This window comes from Poecilia latipinna, unplaced genomic scaffold (assembly GCF_001443285.1).
Source record: "Poecilia latipinna isolate Pla-1442-1.1 unplaced genomic scaffold, P_latipinna-1.0 Scaffold651, whole genome shotgun sequence".
NCBI lineage: Eukaryota > Metazoa > Chordata > Actinopteri > Cyprinodontiformes > Poeciliidae > Poecilia > Poecilia latipinna.
In genome coordinates, this window is record NW_015113267.1 from 192,051 (window position 1) to 212,875 (window position 20,825).

The 20,825-nt window shown below is 40.3% G+C and overlaps 1 protein-coding gene across 1 annotated transcript in view; it reads right to left on the bottom strand.

The window, feature by feature from the left end:
- pcxb (pyruvate carboxylase b) overlaps positions 1-20,825 on the bottom strand; it is a gene marked incomplete at its 5' end in the record, with an annotated part of 83,600 nt that overhangs the window by 31,307 nt on the left and 31,468 nt on the right. The window contains 4 exons of the mRNA XM_015043853.1: positions 7,790-7,876; positions 9,246-9,403; positions 15,131-15,212; positions 15,657-15,824. Coding sequence (XP_014899339.1) covers positions 7,790-7,876; positions 9,246-9,403; positions 15,131-15,212; positions 15,657-15,824 — 495 coding nt within the window. The remainder of the gene's footprint in view (positions 1-7,789; positions 7,877-9,245; positions 9,404-15,130; positions 15,213-15,656; positions 15,825-20,825) is intronic.

The window sequence follows — 20,825 nt, forward strand, 5'->3', positions numbered from 1 at the left end:
AGAACTCGACTCTGATCTCAATAACATCGCGCCCAGCAAAACCACCAATCCCAGTTATTGGAAACACGATTATGAGCAGATAATAATGTTGGGGTCTGAGAAAGGAGCCAACTACAAGTTTCTGATCCTATACGGCCCAAACATGAGGGCTCGTGTGCAGGAGTTTCATTTGAAGCCAGCTTCTCCGCTTCACGGTGGCTCTGGAGGAATCTCAGGGTGAATGATGTTTGCTGGGATGATATTATATAAATATAACCTACAGAAGGCTGCAGTTCCTGAGGCCCGCAGCGTAAAGCATCAGGTAATATAAATATCTGAAGCCCTTTTTGGACGATAACTGGAAAGAAAATGGACCAGAACTGAGCTCACTTTTAAATATTGTGATTGTTTTTGAGGCGGTCAGCTTAAATACTTCGTTCCTATAGGGGTGGATGTTGGGAATTAAACACTGTGATGCAATTATTAGACTATCTTAGGACGATGGCCACTTGGGTCAGGGGCATTGAACTCACTTTCATTTTGGGCCAAATCAAAAATCTGAATGTTCTTAAAGGGCCAGCTGTTCCAGAATGTCTTGATAAAACCCATGAAACTGTTAAAATATTAGTAATCAGTTGTTTGTTTCAGCATTCAGTAAGTGTTTCCTAAAATTAAATAATATTGACCATTTTTTCACACCGATCAGTCCAAGTAAGGCTGAGGTGTGCCGTCACTTAAACCCAGCGTTTCTGACCAATTTTGAGAGAAATTTGCTGTAAAAATCTGAAAATCTGTTGGTTTTGTGTGAATCTTGCAGTTTTGTGAAAAACTGCAGGAACTAATTGATGTAATTTGGAGACCAGAGGGCCACATAGGAAGCTACAGCGGGCAAGATTTGGCCCCCGGGCCTTCAGTTTGACACCGGTGACTTAGAGGGAATCCGCATAACTCGGCTTTTCACAATAAATTTAGCTGGATGACAAACTGTCCCAAAAATTACTGTGATAAACAACAACACTGTTGCTCTCAGACATAATAATGCAAGTTTGTTTTCACAAAGTTCAACAAACTTTAATTTTGTAAAGAACAATCCACTCTCTGGTTGAGGGAGATATTTAAAATTTTTGAAATTATTTTTTTAAATACATTTTTTATTTATTTTACCAAATAAAATACAATTGAAAACAAAAATTCAGTTTATTTTTTGTTGATGAATAAAATGAAAAGAAACCCTACTTACAACCAAAACCATAAAAAGTGGATTATGATTTCTCTCCAGGCAAAATTTTTCTCTCCCAAAAATATTAACCATCATTTTAATGCATCATGTGATTAATTGATTATTGCAGCCAGCTGATAAAACCTCTTGATCAGAACTTGGCTGTCCATTTAAAGCATCCTGCCTCTCAGTAAGTGGACATGCATGACTCCACATCTGCGATATTGCAAAGCTGCAGCAGGGAGACGGATTGCGTCTGTGCGTGGAGGAATGGCGGCGATATTGTGTGTGCTTGTATGCCTCTGCGCCCTGTGTCAGTGTGCTTTGCTCACATTTGCTTCGAAATGCAACTCCATCCAAACCCGGGCTCCCCTAATGGGAAAAGGATTATATCACTCAGAACGGCGAGCGTGCATCTGCTGGTGTGTGCGGGTCGAGAGGCAAATAAAACACACAGACAATAATGCGAGCCAGCCAAGCCAGTGAAGGATGGTACCTGTCAGGAGGAGGAGGGAAGAGAGAGGAGTGATAATAAGAGGCTCAGAGGAGGAGAGCAGGAATGATAGAAAGATTAGAGATACATAAAGGAAGTCTAATCGAAATGAGAGAAGATGGGAGCAATTGATGAGGGAGGAGATAAAACTAAATGAAAGAGGAGAGAGATGGCGGGGAGTTGCAGCGAGAGTGAGAGGGAGACATAAAGGGATGGACAGATTAAGAAAGAAAGCAGCAAACAGACAGGAGCCGTCGACATCTACAGCCCCACAGGCAATACAAGACGTGCTCCACCTCCGAGTCTAACAGACTGCGTGTTCGAGAGAGTGCAGGTGAGTGAATACGTGCCTGTAATTGCAAAAGGAAAGTGGCAGAAACACTGAGGCGAACGAAAAAGAGGGCAGCCGTACAAAAATATACACAAGTCACATCAAGCTCAGACGGCGACAGCTTCAGCAAAGGCGAGAGGAAGGAAGGAAGGGTTGATGAAAAAAGGAGTGCAGCAGAAGTTTGAGGAGAGAAAACAAACAGGGCCAGGGCTTTTGGAGAGCTGGAAAACCTCCAAACAGACAAGTCAATGCCAATTAATGGCGCCCTTCCTCCTGTAATTCACCGAATGTTGCAGCATCGTTAGCTCTGTCAGAGATTATATTGTTAAAACGGCACCGCTGGGCATCTGAGCAGGTGAGTTCAGACTGATATTCCTGCTGTTCAGCGAACGCACCTTCAAGCAAAAACGATATGAGGCAGCAAAAGAGCAGAAAACAGATCAGTTGTTACAATTATCCTCTGGCAAAGAGGGATTTATACTGCAGCCTCACGCCGAGCAGGAGGGAACAGATTCAGCTGGTTGGGAACAACGAGACGGTGGGGATTTAAAGAATAATTACCAAAGATCAATACTGATCTGCAACAGGAGGGAGGGATGGATGACCAGCAGAGGTGATGATGACATAAATTAAATGTTTTCCCTCCATTAAACTTTCCTACTTAAATTCAGATTTCTACCCGTTTTAATCTGATTTCTCCGTTTTGCGTTAAAGTGGGGAGGGAAGCGAGCCTCATTCCTGAAAACATCGATTTGAAACCCACATCTACACATGGATATAAAATAAGAGGTACTTTTGCAGTAATCATCTTTTTGTGGTATTATTATATCACACCAAGTAAATGGTTCATTAGCACCTCTGAATAAACAAATTAAACAATTTCAGGTTACCATCAGACGGCTGTTCTCTTTCATGAATCGATATTCAGCAGCAGGTGATGTTTTACCTCTGATTGTTCATTCTGTCCTCAAAATATGACGTTGTGGTTGGATATGAGTCGCACGTTAAGCTACAGATTTCATGTGTGTCCAACTGAATTTATGTCCCAGTTCAACATAAATGCTTATGATTTAATTAGAACAGGAGTAAAAATACCCTCAGCATTAAAGGGCCTTTGATCAGTTCAGTCACAGGAGTTTCACATCGGACCGAACCCGCCCCGTTAATGATGCAGCAGCCGTGCAGTTTGCATGTACAGTAGTTTGGGACCAATTAGCCACGGCGGAAGCTCGATCCACAGTTTCTAAATGGGAGGAGAGAAGTTTGCGCTAACTATGAGGATGATGGATGTGGAGGCATGAAACGTCGGGTTTATGCTCCTGAGGGCGGTCCATTGATCTGAGAGCAAACAGTTCTGCACATTAAGTTGGACATTGGGTGAAGTTTGTGTGTGCAGCCATAAGATCAGGAGGTATTCTGCTGTTTGCAGTGGAGAGCCTCCTGCAGCTCTGTAAATCTGTCTTTTTTTGGTTAAAATGATCATAACAGAGCCACACTGTCAGTGATTTCAGCTTTTAGTTCGGAAATCGGCCTTTATGGTTTGTCTGATATGCAAAAGATCCAAAAGAACAATTATTCAGATTTTAAGAATCAGAAAAATGTCTTTTACTGACGCATTTATCACAGCGGCTCTGCAGTGTTTATCAGGACTGGATAACTGGTAAAAACTAGAAAAGTATTTGTTTTTCCAGACTTCATTCCCTGGTCCATTGTCTAGAAGTAGTTTCTTTTTTATTTAGCCATCCATCAGTTTTTCTTCCATGACGTTTTCAGGAACTCTACGGCAATTTTTCTCCAAATTTTAATTGGATTTCAATTTATACAACAATGGGTGAAAATCTACCTTGAATTAAAATAGTAATGTTTTATGGTGCTAAACTTTTAATTCATGTCATCATCACCTCTACTAGTCATGTTGTGTTTTGACTTCAACGTTATGTGACAGCAGTTCTGTATGTCTGGAGACATTTATATGAAGCCACTCAGTTTCCTTTCACATAAACATATAAAATCAGATCTAAGAGTCATTAAATGTGTGCAAGTCATCTCGTGTAGCAAACTGTACAGTTGCAAAATTTTGGGACGTAACATTTTGGAAAAGACACACAAGTTTTAAAATCTTTTCAATGTTGAGACATAAACGATTTCTGCTAGCGATTCTGGGTCGTTAGCGTGGAAAGCCAGTGATGCTGCAGTGATGATGGAGTGAAGGAAATGATATCTCTCTTTAGACAGAGATCTATAAATGCATAGATGTAGACAGAATAGTTAAGATGCATCACATTGCAGACAACTTGACCTCCATTCTTTGCTATGAAGGCACCAATTTAAGCAACTTAGGAAACTAAAAAAAGCTCAAGTTGCATCAGGCCTGAATGGGTTAAGAGTCTGTTTGGATGCTCTGGAGCTTCAAAACAGATTTAAACCTAAAGAGTCTTTTTGAAGCAAATTACTTTTATGCAAATACCTCGGTGATGATTACAACTTCTCAAAACGAGCTTCTTTTGTGTTTCATTGTTCTCAAAATGAAAAGTTGTGCAAATGAAGTTCTTTGAATCCTTCAGGGGCAGACTTCAGAGATAGCTCTGAGTTTGAGAGCTTTCTGCCGTAAAGGGCATGCAGGGGACGGTCTGCATACTGCCAGCACATTATGTGGTCTGTCCACTTTACGTCTACGTCTCGTAAGCGCGCTCCTTCACCGTTATAGACAAGCTGACAGGGAGAGACGCAGGCATTGTCAAGCTAACAGGGTGCAGCAGAGAGCAGCGCCGCGCCCGTAGGCACGCGGAGCCAACATTGGCTTGTGCAGTGAAGCCCACAGAGTCTTAATTGAATTGATAGAGAACATGGAGAGAGAGAAGGAGAGAGGGGAAGTTGGAGAGAGAATTGATGAGCAAAACAGAAATGGAAAGTAGAGAGGAAAGCAGAGGCAAGAATCTAAAAAACATAGGAGACAAGATAAATAGATATGGAGCTGACTGAGGAATAAACATTCGCAACAAAATGAGAGAACAGAGACCAGAAAGGTTTGATAAAGAGGTAAGAGGAAAACAATTAGAGTGTGAACACAATAAAAGAGGAATGCATCTATTATGAGGATGGTAAATAATGAAGGAAAACAAAGGGTTTAATGAAAGATAATGAGGAACAGAAAGGCAGGCAGGAGGTAAATCCTGGGCGCAAATCAAACTGTTGAATGGATAATATCGTTTCTCCACATGGCGGCAATTAAAGTTTCCTTTAAGAGATCAAACTGAAGACATCATGAACCGGCCTGAAACGTGGCTCCAGCGATAAATGAGAGGATGGAGAAAAGTGCAACAACTGCAGTCCTGGCTCCACCAAGGAGTTATTAGATTAAACGCAATTAATGGCTGCTCACTAAACAAAAAGAATGAAAATTAGCTCTAAAAAAATCTAATTTTCACTCAGCTTTAGCTCAGGCATAAAGCGACCTACAAGCATCGTGTAAGTGATGTGACGGTTAGCTCAGGGGAACGTGTTAATGAAGACAGAGCAGCTGATTTCTGACTGAATTACACGAGCAAAATGGTCGCTTTAAAAGAGAGCGGTGCTGCAAATCCTTCTTTAATCCACTGTGGTCGCATCAGAGATAACACAACCTGCTGGTTCATCTGTGTTGAAATTAGCCTCGTAGCGAATCATCATCAACATCGGTGAGAAAGCGTAGGGAGATTAGAAACGTCAGTCCGAACTACTTAGTGGAGGAGCATTGGTGTGAAGGAGGAGTGTTGGAAAGAGCAGGAGCTTCTTAAAGAGACAGAGACCCAATTTCAAACCGTTAAATTGCAAAATCAAATTTCGTTTCAGTTATGTTTGGCATGTATGCAGCATTTTTATAACAGCTGAAGGCAACACAGAAAAGAATACACTTTAACGTCCCTTTGGGGAAATTTGTCATGAGCTCAACGGTGTGTGTGTGTAAAATAAATACAAGTACAGCACATCTATGAACACACACAGACGACAGTTTAAAAACAACAGGACGTCGGGCTGGGAAATATGGCTGGAAACGGCATCATTTGGATAATTATCGATTAGTTTTTAGTTGTAAATATCTGGTCAAACTGTTCCTGTTTCACTCACAGTTCTCACTCAGTGCTGCTGTTTCTTATATTTAAGTAGTTACGAGGCACAGCGCTGAAACCTTAAACTGCTGCTGCGTCAGTTACTCAACAGGTTGTTGCTAGGTAACCAGAGAGAGAGCGAGTTGCTAGGTAACCACATAGTGCTCAGCTGGCTGCCGCTGGACGAGCGGTTGAAGTCTTTTTTTTCTGCCTACATCCCCACAATGCTGTGCGCTTCTGAATCACGCGTCCATCGCCGTGTGTTTTGCTACCGATTTATTTTACAGTCCTAACAGAAAACCAAAGCTACTGAACACCTTCCATGCCTCAACGCAACGTTCGTTTAAAATTTTAATTCAACATTTTGAGGGAGGTGGGTACAGTTTTTGGGGATTTCTGTAACTTTTACTGGAAGGCAAGAACTTATATTCCATATACAGGAACCAACGGTACCGTATAGCTACTTTATTGCGCTAAAAAAAGGCATTATGGACCTGGAAAACACATAATACTGCTCTACGTTTAATCTGCTTTGGTACATAAATCTGAAGATTCGATAACACTTTATTTGACGGCATGTACATAAGACTGACATGACAAACATGATATAACATCTGTCATGAACATGAAGGAGCCTTTATGAATGTCTATGACAGTTGTCATGAAGTGTCATTCGGTAAATAATGACACTTTTAATGCAAAGTTTCTCTAAAAGTTGCATTAAAAGTGTCAGCTTTGCATTATTTTCAAAATAATGACACTTTAATGCAAAGTTGGCACTTTTACTGGACTTTTAATGCAACTTTGCATTAACTCAGACTTTCATAAAGGCTCCTTCATGTTTGATGTCATGTTTATGATGCTGTCATGTCAGTCTTACGCTCACCCCATCAAATAAAGTGATACCAAATATCCTTATAATTCATACATTTTGGATCTAAAGCTGTTACCCCCATCACAGAACCTGCAGAACCTTATCTTCTTATGTTTCATAAACCTTGAGAGAGAAAAAATTAATTGGACAAAATTGCAGCCAGCGGGTCGAACCTCAAAGAAAACCGGAAAAACCCGATTGTAGCAACATTTGGCAATTAATATTAATTCTGGGGTTGTAATCGGCTCTGCAAACGGCTGCTGAATGGGACAAACCTGCAGAGCAAACCCTGCTGCCTGTCCTGCTCAGAGAGCGCTGTTCGCTACAACCTCACAGGAGATAAACTATGGCTTCTGTCATGTCAGTAATAGACATATTTACTCAAATAAAATCCTCCTTCATCTGTTCCGAGATAAAAGTAGTGAGGAGTAAACTTGCACATTGTTATGCAAGTAGAGCAAGAGGTGTTGTTCATTAGATTCAGTAAATGTGACCGATGCCGGTGGAAGAATATTAAACACACCGCAGTCATATTTGTGTATTCAGCAGAGCGCTGCAGATGAAATTGTGTATTTTGCATTTATTGCCATAAACGCAAAGTCTGCTTGACTTACAGTTGTGAGCGGACGCAGACCTGTTTGCCTCGCCGCGCCTTGCATTTAGGGTGAAATCAGAAAATTGTAAACAGGATTTTTCTATTTCTGGACGAATAGTGCCAAGCTCTCCATCAAAGCCAAACCAGGATCATTACATACGTGTTTGCAGTTACGCTGCTGTTGCCAGGAGTGTTGTGTTCCCGTCTCACCTTAATGAGGTCTCCCAGTAGCTTGTTTGCTTCAGCGTAAGCCTTCTTCACCTCCTTGAACTTATTTCCGAGCCCCATACTATGAGCCTGCAATGAAACGGACCACAGCAGGGATGAGCAGCACATACAAACCTTTTATTACCTTCCTTTCTAAAGGAAGGAAGTCAAGTAATGCTTGCCTGGTCAGTGGCTTCAAATTGCTGCTGCAGCATCAGAAGCCTTGAAGATCAGCACACACACTATTGTTAAATGTGATTTGCAACATATTTTTTGCTTCCGGAGACGGATACGTTTTTGTTTATCAATTTATTTTTGACAAGTATACAGCTCTAGGAAATAACTTTAAATTATCTAACTGGGAATGTGGAATAACAGGGTAAAAACCAAAGTAATCTGCTGGAAATGGTTTGTTTCAATCTCTGTACTTTTAGTCAGAACAACCTGTTATTCTACAGAGATGGCTTCCCAGAATCTTAAAAATGTTTCCACGGTCCGCTGGCAGCACACACAAGGTGCCAATGAAGTAATTTGGACGGACAAGATGAGTTTGTTAGGGACGCACCAGCCATTTTGGGCCGCAGCAAAAATTTTGAATGTTCTTAAAGGGCCGGTTGTGCCAGAATCTATTGATCAAACCCATTAAATTGTTAAAATATCAATGAATAGCTGTTTGTTGTTTATAAAAATCTAATAATACTGAACGTCTTTTCTCAGCGATCAGTCAGTTCATCCAGGATTTCATCAGTGTTTGTGTCAAAATGACGGATTTTTTGTTGCTAATTCAGAAACATTTGTAAGGAATTTTTGCGATATTTGCTAAATGTTGAGTTTAAATGACTTAAGTCATTTAAACTCAATGCTTTTGACCAATTTTTGAGAAAAATTTGCCTTAAAAAAATGTGGCAATATGTTAATTTTGTGTGAATTTTGCAAGTTTGAGAAAAAACTTGAGGGACTAATTGATGTAATTTAGAGTCCAGAGGGTCACATAAAAAGCAACAGCGGGCCAGATTTGGCCCCCGGGCCTTCAGTTTGACACTAACCTGACCTGCCAAATCAGATTTTAATCCATACAGACTTTCTTAATCTGCAAAAGTGCTAAAGACAACAACAGGAGATCAGTTGTTCTCCCAGAACTAAGGAAATTGGTAATAAATTATCAGCCAGTTGATTTATTGACACATTTCTAATTTTTAGCTACAATGATTGAAAAGAAAAAGATAAAAATCCTTTTAAGATTTTCTACACATTTCTCAAATCTGCCTCTAACACAAAACGTCCGTTCCAAAAAGCTGACAAAAGCAAAAACTATGAGCTGTGATGCTAAATTCAACTAATACTTGTAACTGAACCGTTAGCTACGTTCTCTCCACAAAATGAAATAAAATCCAATTTGCTTTCATATTGAAAATAAAAATCAATCTGTGCGACGTTGACGACATGGAAGGACATCAACCTGGAAGTGCAGGTTGGTGTACTGTCCTCCGGGTATCTCGTTCTCGTAGACATCGGCGTTGCCCGACTTCATGGTGGCGGTGCAGTCGAAGGGAGCGTACAGGCCTCTGGTGACCTCCCAGTACTCGCTGTAGTCGAACACCTTCTCCAGAGCGATGCCTGCAACACCAGACGGCAAATCAATGATCACTGCAGTGAGACGAAAATCTGGAAATATTCGCAGAGTCGGCAGGATTGTGATGGGAGAGGCAGTTTGTGGCTCGGATCAAATGTAAATCGTGAAAACTTTTTGATGATCTGACACCAACAACTTTGTTGTGAAACCGCAACTTTTTTTTTTTATTTATCAGATAAATTACAGCATAAACTAATTTACAGTTTCTATTACAATGTTGCATTTGCAGTGACAACCAGTGTAAGAGCTCATCATTTATCAGAATTTATGAAGATGTTTGCCTTCTCGCAACATGTGCCAGCTGATAACATCAGCAATTAATTTGAATGCATGACACAATAAACAAGAAATTTCTCAGTTTTTAAAGACAACTAAACATCTCAGCATGGGTCTAAATGTTGCTGGTTTCTGCAGCAAAACATGGTTCAATAATCACCATGTTTCTCACAGATGATCTGATATATTCAGCAGCTCTTATTAGCACAAGCTTAAAAAGCTGTTCAGTATTCTTGTCTAGTCTCTAATATTTTGTGAACCGTCCGTTTCTCCTTTGTGCAACATCCTTCTGTCAGTTGTTTACCTTTAATTGGAAAAAGGAGCCCTGGTGCTGAGGCACAAACGGCTCTACATTTTGTATTTTTGCAAACAAAAGGCGTAAAAAAAAAAAAAAAAAGCTGTTGTGACCAAGTGACAAGGTTGTAATTTAAAATTAGAAAAAGAAACACCAAAGTGTTTCTGTGCCTAAATTGTGATCCCGGTGAAGAAATAGGGCGAGTGCGATGTTAATGTGAAATTAATGTGCATGTAGCTGCTCCTCAAACTCAGCTGCCTGCCAAGCCGGTGGGTAATTGGGTCCATTTCCTTCTCTGCTTGCAAACACACACACTTCTTGGAGGTTTCCTTTAAGCTTCCAGAGTGAAATTACAGCTTCATTTTTACACAGGAAAGAGGAATTATGATCAGAGAGCAGCAATCTTGAATAGCAGAGAAAGCATTTTTATCAAGTGATCAGTAAAACAATGCAGGGGGAAGTGGGGTAAGACGAGCCAGTGGGCAAACTGACCCACTCTGTATCTAGGCAGTGGTGCACATTTGTTAAAACAAATATCCTCCAATTTGGAGTCCCTCTAATCGGGGGAAGCATGTGGTGATGTCTTAAAGGTGTTTTATGTACAAGATGACAGTGTTTTGCTCGTCAAAGTACATTTTAGCTATAATAACTCACGTGAAAGCAAAATGTGTCAATGTCATTTTATCTGTCGCTCAAACAAGCACAAAGAAAACCTGATAAATCATGGAGAGAACAAATACTTAGGAATAATTGTACATTACACCACATTATGACAGCAGTAAAAAGGTTAGAACATGAAGCCCAGGAGAAATCTCGCTAATGCTGCAATGCTCAGGGACACGGAGATGAAGGTTTGTGCTGCTCCTCATCTTTCAAAGCAAATGTTGTGAGCAAACAAGAACTAAATCAAACAGCTGCAGCGTCGCACATCATTGTCAGATATCAGTCACCAGCAGATTAAATGGAGCAAAGATAAGTATTAGAAACAAAACAGACAAATCAAAACGAGGACCTGAATGTTTGTGAGCGAGGATTTCAGACCGGCTCATGACCCGCAACCGTTTTCAGCTCACTTAACATGGAGATGCACCTGTGCTTTATACCATTATTACTCTTTCACTGGCACATTTTAGTCTTTGTGTAAATGTTTTAATGCACTTAAATTCAATGTTTACATTTTTAAACCTCGTTGTTAGGAGTGCTTTCTTAAAAATCCCAATTTGGAACAAATTTAAGTTTTAAAGTCACTGTTTGATAAGGTCAGGTAAACAAGACATTTCAAAGTGCTTCACATGAATTAGAGGAAATACAAACAAAAGAACTGCAAAGAAAAAACAGCAAACAAAAGTGCTTCACAATTACAGGCTGGTAGGAGTTTCTCTAAGGAATAAGAATAAGTAATCCACAATTTACAAACTAACAGGAGCTAAGTGGCATGTTTTGTTATGCATTAATAATCAAATTAGATTTTAATATGGTCTAAAACTTTAAATAATGCAAAGCTTACAATCTACAAAGATGAAAATCTCACATTATTTCTTATAATCTGATTTTTGTGATCCTAAATGACGCAAAATTTTAGTCTGATTTCATGTCAAGAAACAGGATATACATCTGATTTCAGCCGTTGGTTGTTTACAGTATTTGCTTCGTCTTTGATTTCTCTTATTTCTCATTTTTTTCAGAAAATGTCTGTAAAACTTGACTTGGCAGCAAACCCAGTTCTGATTCTGATTTGTGTGCATTCGACTCCTCCACCTTGGTCGACTGCGGCATCAATTAAAGCCATGCATGATGCATGAGGAGCGAATGCAGTCAAACACAAGGACCACTTTAATATGCATCATCATTCAAACTGAATCATCTGTCACACTTAAATTGCACAGGTGTGTGTGCGCAGATCGGCGCTTCCTGAGTACACACAATGACATTTTAAACAAATTTAACAATTTTTCCAGGGCAAAGAAAATAATATGAAAATGGAAGAAAATGAGCAGTGGGAGTGATCTGGGTATAAGAAGCTGGTAATGGCATTGTCACAGACTGGGAGAGAAAGGAAGAGGAGGATGTGGAGACAATGTGACAGAAGCAGGTATGAGAGCTGAGGGAGAGAGGGATGGAGACGGTGCACAGCGATGATTACAGGTTTGGAGCCAAGACAGGAGAAAGAGGGAGTGTGGGAGTAAAGGAAAGCAGTAAACAGGCAAAGGTCAGGAAGGTATGGAGGAATCCAACGGAGAGGCGCGCTTGATTACGAAGTGGTGAGGTAGGCAAGACGAGTTGGAGGAGGGAACTGGCATTAAGTGAGCCAAAGATGAAAAGAGGAAAGCAGCAGAAAGTGACAGTAATGAAAGCATTAGGTAGAGAGGAGCGAGTCAGCCGGGGTCGCGCAGAATCAACACATGTAGCAATGCAGAGGCGAAGTCTCTCACCTGCATACCGGCCTCATCTTTTTTTGGTTTTTCTGGCCTCAAATTGAAATTCAGCCTCCAAACTGAGCCGTGTCTCAGCAACATATCACGCTTCCTGCGTGGCCCCGGCTGATATCAGCTTGTTCCACAATCTGAGCGTGAACCTGCCGCCGCCTGCTCTGAGCAAACGCGTCGATGGCGAGCGAGAGCAGCGGCCATGCAAAAACGTTTCCCACTAAAAGCCCGAGTCACAGCGAGAACGCAGCGTGTTTTAATGGCTCTGTTGCTGCGGGGCTCACGACAAAAACAACAACAAATGTTCCGGTTCATGATGAATTTTGCTTTTCCTGTGAGCGATTGTTTGAATATCTCTGCAGAGAAAAGTCAGACCAGCGAAGAAGTCAATTTAGCTGCCAGGACACCTGCAGGGTCAGACTCCACCAGTAGTTTATTGGTGTATTATGTTTGACAAAAAGCACCACAGTTCCTCTGGGAATATTGACAGGACATCATGTTGTCCGTTTCGCCGTTCATCCACGGAAAAGAGGTTTGATAAAAGAAAAAAAATGCCTCAAATGCAAGAAAAAACACAGTTTTAGTTGGAAATCCTTTAGAGTTAATGTGTAACCTATGTGGAGAAATGAGCAACAGGTCAAAACAAAACACAATTTGTTTCCAAACTTTCTTATATCTTATCAAAAAAAATTATTTTAGTTTTCCATCATGTTTTAAAGTTATTCTCTCATCATAAACATACCTGGAGTGTTGCTTTGACTCATTCATGCATGTTTGAGAAATCATTTAATCACTTGTGGCAAAAAGTGTCGCCTATTTCCACAAAATCAGTCTCCACCCACTTGGCACCTGCAGACTAGCGGTAGCAGCAGTTGGCAAACACCTGGTGGATATGCGTGTCTGCTGAGCTAATCGTACAAACAACAGCATCACGGAGGAGCATTCATGATGTGCTAAAGGCCAAGTGTCGGAAAGAGCAGGAGCTTCTTAAAGACTCAATTTGAAGGCGTCAAATTGTAAAGTTTAACGTCTTGGTTGATCGTTGTTATATTTTTTACAACTGAAAGTAGCGTAATTACTTGATGGTGCTAAAAAAACGGCACTATGTCTGAAAAATACATAACACTGGCCTTTTAAACTTCACCTACCATCACCTATTAAAGTCCAGTACTCAGATTTTAGTAGAATGTAAAATTCTACGTCTATGGAAAGTGTCAGAGTTCTGCATTGTTTCTAACGTGGGAATTCAATGGTAACTGAACTGCATCTCTGCGTTTTAAATCACATCATTGTTGGATACGCTTGGATAATTAACAGGAAAGCATCTGATCTCGGCAAACACCACAGAGACACTTTGAATAAAAAGCATAAAATAAAACTGGTTTAACTTTGCTAAGTGACTCCAGAAGAGGCCGAGTCAACCTATGATTAAGCAGCACAATTAAATGTTTTCCTTATCGGAGCTTACAGGAGGGACTTAAACTAAACCAAGTTGTTCCTTTAATGCATTATCTGCATTAAACTGCACATAATGGGACCGACACGCTGCTCCACTGCAGCAGCAGCTGGCCCGTACAGGGCAGAGTGAACGTAAACAAAATGAGCTTCTCCAGGTTCTGAGGAATGGAAATGAGGGATCAGATCGACATTTCTCCACATAACCATCTATTTTCATCGCTTCCCATCAATTTAAACCCGTTTCATGTTCCCTTAGTTTTTAAAACACGTTTTCTTCCTGCCGCCTGTTTTCGTATCGCCCCCCCTCGCTGTGGGAGGTGGAGGTCGCCGAGAGCGGGGAGCTTTTTCACAGCCCATGAAAGGTACACACTACAGAGTCACTGTGGCCGAAAAGAAAACAAACAAACCCACAGGAGAAAGAGCACATAAATCTATCTCTAAATTTATCTTATGACCTCCTCTGAGGAGCTCAGAGATCTCTGATAAAACCTGGCGGGGCGATACCAGGAAGCAGATAAATAATAATCACAGGGAGGTTGCCGTGGAGACCCAAAAATCCGACAGGCTCCAGAGAAAGCCGCCCCATTGTCAGAGCGAAGAGGGCTGCCCATGGCAACAAGTCTTACTGTGATCAAAATACTCATCTAAAAACACAAAAAGGGGCTTTTTGTAGAAAAAACCCAGTTTGTTTTATTCCACTTTCAACTAATTCATGAGTTAAAAACATTTTGCTTAGGGCTGCATGTCTTTATCGACGGCCGACTTCTTTCTCCGCTCATCATGACCGCATTCGTTCGCCATTACTCAGCAGAATATGCAGGCCTCCTTCGCTTCAGGGCCGTGATTACAAATGCGTCATTGATCTGCTGATTGATTTTTCTTCCCTCATGTTAAGCAGCAGACTTTCGCTCAGAAAGACTCAAATTATTTCTACGCAACACTGGTGATCTAACAAACTGTCTCATTAAAAACTACACCCAGAGCAAATTTAAAGGTATTGTTTCATAACGGATTTTATCCTGTCAAATGTAATTAGAAGGATGAAGTGACGCGTCTTTATTTCTTTATTATCTACTGAAACAGCACTGATCAAACCTCATCCAGCTTTTTGTTAAAGATTCAAAAGCTGATCATCAATAACTCATATTTTAGCACTCCTTTCATTCCTGTACAGCACTTTGCCGAAAATGTGCCCTCTAAATAAAATCACCTTCACCTTTCTCACCAAAGGTTTAAATTTCCCAGCGTTTACTCACCAGTGTCGTATTTGGTCCCTTTGGTGCAGGCGACGATGGCACCCATGCTCGGCTGAGACGTCATCCCAGCCATGGAGTCGACCTGCAGGCCAAACAGTTCACATTGTTTTTTTTAAAGAAGTTTATTAGGCCACATTCACTTTTTTGTTGCAATAACGCACGAGTCAATAAATGAACCTGCTCGTAAGGGAGAGAGTACTTTCAGAATGATTCTCAGCTTTCTGAATAGAAGAACCTGAAAATGATATTTCAGGGTAAAACTTTGTTGATTAGGGGAAACAGAAACTGAATGGTGCACAGACCCAGAAGTTCAAACAGCAGGCCGTTACTTAAATGCAGCTGCCCAGGCTGAACTTATTGAACCAAGTGAGGAAATGTTCTGGGCTGCAGCAGCTGCTGCAGCTGCTTCGTCGTCTCGCTTTGTGACATTTCACCAATGAAAACTGAACCAGCTAACAGAAAAACAAACGATTCTTTACGCCTTCATGTTGAGACATTCAGTCGGAACCAGCTGGTCAAAACTCACCGCCACGTCGACGACGTCAGCTCCTGCTTCTGCACAGGCCAACATGGCCGCCACGCCGGCTCCAGCTGTGTCGTGCGTGTGCACGTGAATGGGAACGTCTGGGAAGCGATCCCTCAACGCGCCTATCAGAAGCTTGCTGCCCTCTGGCTTCAGCAGGCCGGCCATATCCTGCAGAGACAAACTGGCATCAACATGAAACAGTCGAGGTTGTTACAGTTCACAAGGCCTAAGATCGAAGCTCCGCCTGGATATTTTTGCTCATTTCAGTTGTAGGAAGTTCTCTAAACGTCCTGTGAGTAAATGTTTTTGCCAATTTCTCCATTACGACTGGAGCGTTCAATATCTAGCAGTTTGAAATTTACCATCTATTAAAAGAGTTTCAGCAGATTAAACTGAAGTGAAACGCGCTCCCTGCAGCGGCGGGAGTGAAATTACCGTAATAACCCAAAACTGGCCGGAAAGAGCAACGTCTCCCCTTCATAAACCGCCGGAATATTTCAGAGTTACGGTACGACAGCGTTGGCTTGTAAAAATGAGCCGTGTGAAACACCTTTCGGCCGATGACGGTTAGCTAAAACTAAGAAGATAATGAACCCTGAAATTGAGAAAACATTTTCATTAAATGAATTAAAAAACGGTAATTAATGGGGAAAAAACCCACAAAACTGGAACTATATCGTGTGTTTATAAAGCTAACTAAAATCTACTGAGATTATAGATATAGAATCTATAATTAGTATTTATTAGCCTTTCGAACGGATGTGAAACTGATTCGATTTTTTCCCCACACAAGCAGTTAACGTCAGCTGTTGGCAAATCAAGGCACTCCGTTCGCTACGTCAGTAAAATGGCGACAGCATCAATTGGTTGTTGAAAATGTCAACTTTTATTGAGTTTTCATTATCCAAACTGATATACACATAATCACAGTACAATACTTGGACGTTTTTTAATTCTGCACCTAGAATTAACCAAAGTATAAATCTTCTATAGCTAGTAAAACCTAAATTAAAACTAAATATTACAGAAACCAGGGAAACGGTGTGGATTTTACCCTCTAAACCGGCTGAAGAGAGGCTGCCACATGTACATGTTACTTTTCTACTAGGTTACCTGTAATACGAGTTATTTACTGTTGAATAATTCATATCAAACTGTACAGAGCTGTGCTTCTCCCATGCAGAGGCGTGTCGGCCCCGACATGGAGGAGATTAACCAGCTGCAGAGACGGAAGCAGACTCTGTCGCGTCTCTAAATGCAGAAGCAGCAGAGAAAGAAATGAGTGCAACTCCTCGGTCAGCCATTTATCTCCGCCAGCGATTCACCCAGTTTCCAGGTCAATCAGCTGCTGCGCTTTCAGAGGTGCTACTTCCCACTTCCTTCATTTCTGCTCCCAGTTTTAAATCAGATGTTTATCCTGATTTACGTTTTTATAGCAGACTCACCTTTCTGTTTTCTACACGAGACAAGCTAGTACATCCAATTGGATTGTCACACAATCTACATTCACACAGCACAACCTCAGTTCCAACGTTTTTCGTTCATACTACCAATTAAACGCGACTCAGTAGCAGTAGGATTGTGATGTCAGTCTATCCAAACGACCTGCTGCCATGTTGTTCTCCCAATAAAGCCACACTTTACTGGCTGTTTTCTAGTTATTTCATAACATCCTGCCTGAGGCCTTCAGAATCTGAGGTTAAGCACATTGGCTTTCTGTAATTTTTGGCAAGAATCTCAAACTCTGACCTTCACTGACACAAACTTCTTTCATAATCATTTTTAGCCACTGATCAGATTTAGCACGTCTGGATTCCTCTGCTGCTGAATTATGATGCCCGTTTCGTGCCAATGCTGTAAAAATCAGACAAAGCTTTGAAGACCGTCAGACACGCGTCTGATTTAGCGTCGAAGAGGTTCAAAACGGACCGTTTTGAGGGGGTGAAACTAACTGGGCCGTTCACAACACCATGGAAACGTCGTGTACGGGTCTGAAACCCAAGCTGAACGTCTGGTTCATGCATCCAGTAACTTCTCATTTCCAAAGTACAAAGTGATTTCTTAATCTAGTTTGAAACACAGTTTGATGGTTCTATAGTATTTTTTTAACTCGTATGAATTGGTAGTATATACTAATTGATTTCAATGCAGTTCTACGGCCAAGTTGCACCAAAAGTAGATGCTTTTTAATTATTTATAGGTTTAATTTATCAGGTAATGAGAATATTACATAAGATAAATAAAAAGAAGGATGTGTTATGGTCTACCCAATCTTCTAGACTGCTGTTGTCAGTCAACAGGATAATGTAATCACTGTGCTCATTCTATTCATGGAAAGTATAGTGGAAGGAAGAAGTGTGGCAAAAAATGGTGCACCAATACAAGTAATAACTTTGAAAGGATTGATAATCAGAAGCCATGAACTGCAGCTGAAGTCTGTGATTCAACAGTCACCAAACTGACGTATCCGGGGGAAATGACTGTCGCATTTCTTTGGTTAATCCACGTCAGAACCAAACAAAATGTCAGAACAATCTCACTTCTGCTGAGGATAAAAAAGACTCAACTAGATTTGTGGTCAAAAGTCCTCTTATCAAGTCACAACAGTCGACTATCAGGAAATTTTGGAGCTTTATAGAGATGCTGATTTCATTTTCCAGCAGTACTTTGCAACTAAAGACACCAATATTTCTGAAATAAACTACATTTTGTGATCATATTTAAATCTATTGACTTGGACCTGAGGCCATTAAATAAATGTGAGCTCATTTATTTATATTGCACATTTTCAGCAACAAGGCATTTCGAAGTGCTTTCCATGAATTAGAGTAAATTCATACAAAACAAAAAATCAGAAAAACAAAAGTACTCCACAACTTATAAATTAATAGGAGTTTCTCTAGATAACGTACCAGGAATTAGGAAACTCCAAAAATTAGCTGAAGCAGCTTGTTGTGCTTCATTAACAAACCCAAACTGTCCAAACGTCTGAAGGAGCAGCTTGTTCTCAACTGCTCCAATTTTAACACACAGCAACTTGTTGGGGAAAAATCAAGACTGTCCCGTTTCCTACGAGTTTATAATAGCTTCACTGTCACAAGGGAAATTAATTTCTGTCAACTTTAACATGAGCTGCGCAGTGAGGCTGATATTTTCACCTGCTTGCATTCCTCAACGTTTTCACCGATGCCTGTGAAAACTGTGTGTGATGCAGGAGGACGAACCCCGACTCGTCACAGCTGTTCACACGTTAACGATTAGAGACATTTTCCACATTTTAACCTCCATTTATGAATCCAGAGCTACCAGTTAAACCAGCTTTTCCATGCGGCTCTCACAGCTGCGTGGGAGTTACTGCTTTAAAACAATCGCTCAAGCTTGAGTAAGAAATTAAGTATTTGTTGGCACCATTTGTTTTATTATTTTCGATAACAGGTTCAAACACAAGAGCTTTTTCACCTGGAAGGAACTGGAAAGTTTCAGGCATGTTAAGTACTCAAACTAACAATTTATTACTGTAAAGTCTGAATTTTAAACCACGATAACTTAAGATCGATGTTCTCTCAGCGATCAAGTTTGGGAAAATCTTCAGCAGAATTAATGACTAAACTCTGTTAGCTCCCCAGATCATGACGCCTCCAGCGCCGTGCTTCACAGCAGGCGTCATATCCAAACACTTGGAACCAAACACGGAGAAGCAGCATTCAGTTTTTATGCTCCAGAAAACTGCAAAACTGCTGAAACACTGAATTCCTTTAAATCATGACTAAAAAAATCAATCCCTTAAGAGTTCATAGTAAAAACTCATTTTAGTCTTTTTCCAACTTCTCATTGTTTTCTTCCATCTTGCCATGTTTTATGTTTTCATCATATAAAGCACCTCGAACTGCCCTGTTGCTCATATCTTCAGCTTTTATTCGAGCCAAACTTCACCAGTTGTTAGTTGTCATGAACTTTAACCTTTATCATCCTGACCCAGGCCTATAGAAACTCAGATGAAGAGCTTTGGTTGCTCTGTGTCCGCTCCTGGGAAACCTGCCAGCCGTCTTAAACATTTCTCACTTGAATAGTCTTTATAACAACGGGATCCAAAGCGGTTGGAAATGACCTCACAACCCCCAGATTGATGCTCCTCCATCGTGTCGCTACAACGCAGTTTTTTTTATTAGAATAATGTTGGATTATTATGTGAATAAAATCATAGTATACGTCAAATACAATTTAATTATGAGACATTTTTGTTTGAGCTGCATCTTTAAAGTGATGTTCAAAACAGCAGGCAGAAAAAAATTAAATTCACATAAAAAAATACAAAAATGTATGAAAAAATTAGAAAAAAAAAGCTTAGTGTTATCAAGACTTGCGTCTATGTGGTTTGCATAACTTTTTCAAATTTCTGCTACTTTCTGATTGATTTTATTTTGATGGAATTGTGCATATTAATGCATGATTTAACTCATTTCCATCCATTGTTTTGTAAAACCAAACAAAATATAAACATTCATACAATTTCTTACATAAAAATAAGAAATGGAATTAATATTCTAATACTCGTTAAATTATTAACTATTTCCTCGTTTGTAAAACCAAACCAAAATATAACTTCACAAGACTGTTTTATTGTGTAATTCTCATTAAATTACTCCTTTACCCTCACATATTACTATTTTGTTGTTGTAATTTAAGAAAATAAACTTTTTTTCATAATATTACTCATTTGTTCTTGCAATTAAAATGAATTCACAGTTTTGCCCTAATATGTGACACATCTGTATGTTTTAGGCAACAAACTGCTAAAAATCCTGCTTTTTTAGTTCGTCATCCTTACTGATTATTAATAAAATGTATTTAAGCAGCTAGGTCCCCTCCTACATCCTAGTCAAAGTAACAAAGGTATACTTTATGTTTCTCATGATAGCAACTTCCTCGACTTATTCCTTTGCGTTTCAATGACAGTTACTATAGCAGCTGCTTCTTTTAGCAGTTCTTATTTGAAGAGAAACCTGTTTATTTATAAACTGAAGTAAGAAGCAGTGAGAATCCATTTCTGCTCCCACTTAGTGTAAACCGAAACCAGAGTTTTGTTGCTTGGACTCCTCAGATGACGCGTCCTGCTACCTCGTCCTTTGTGCCTGCTTGTTTTTCTGTGGGCTGACTGACTCACTGGAA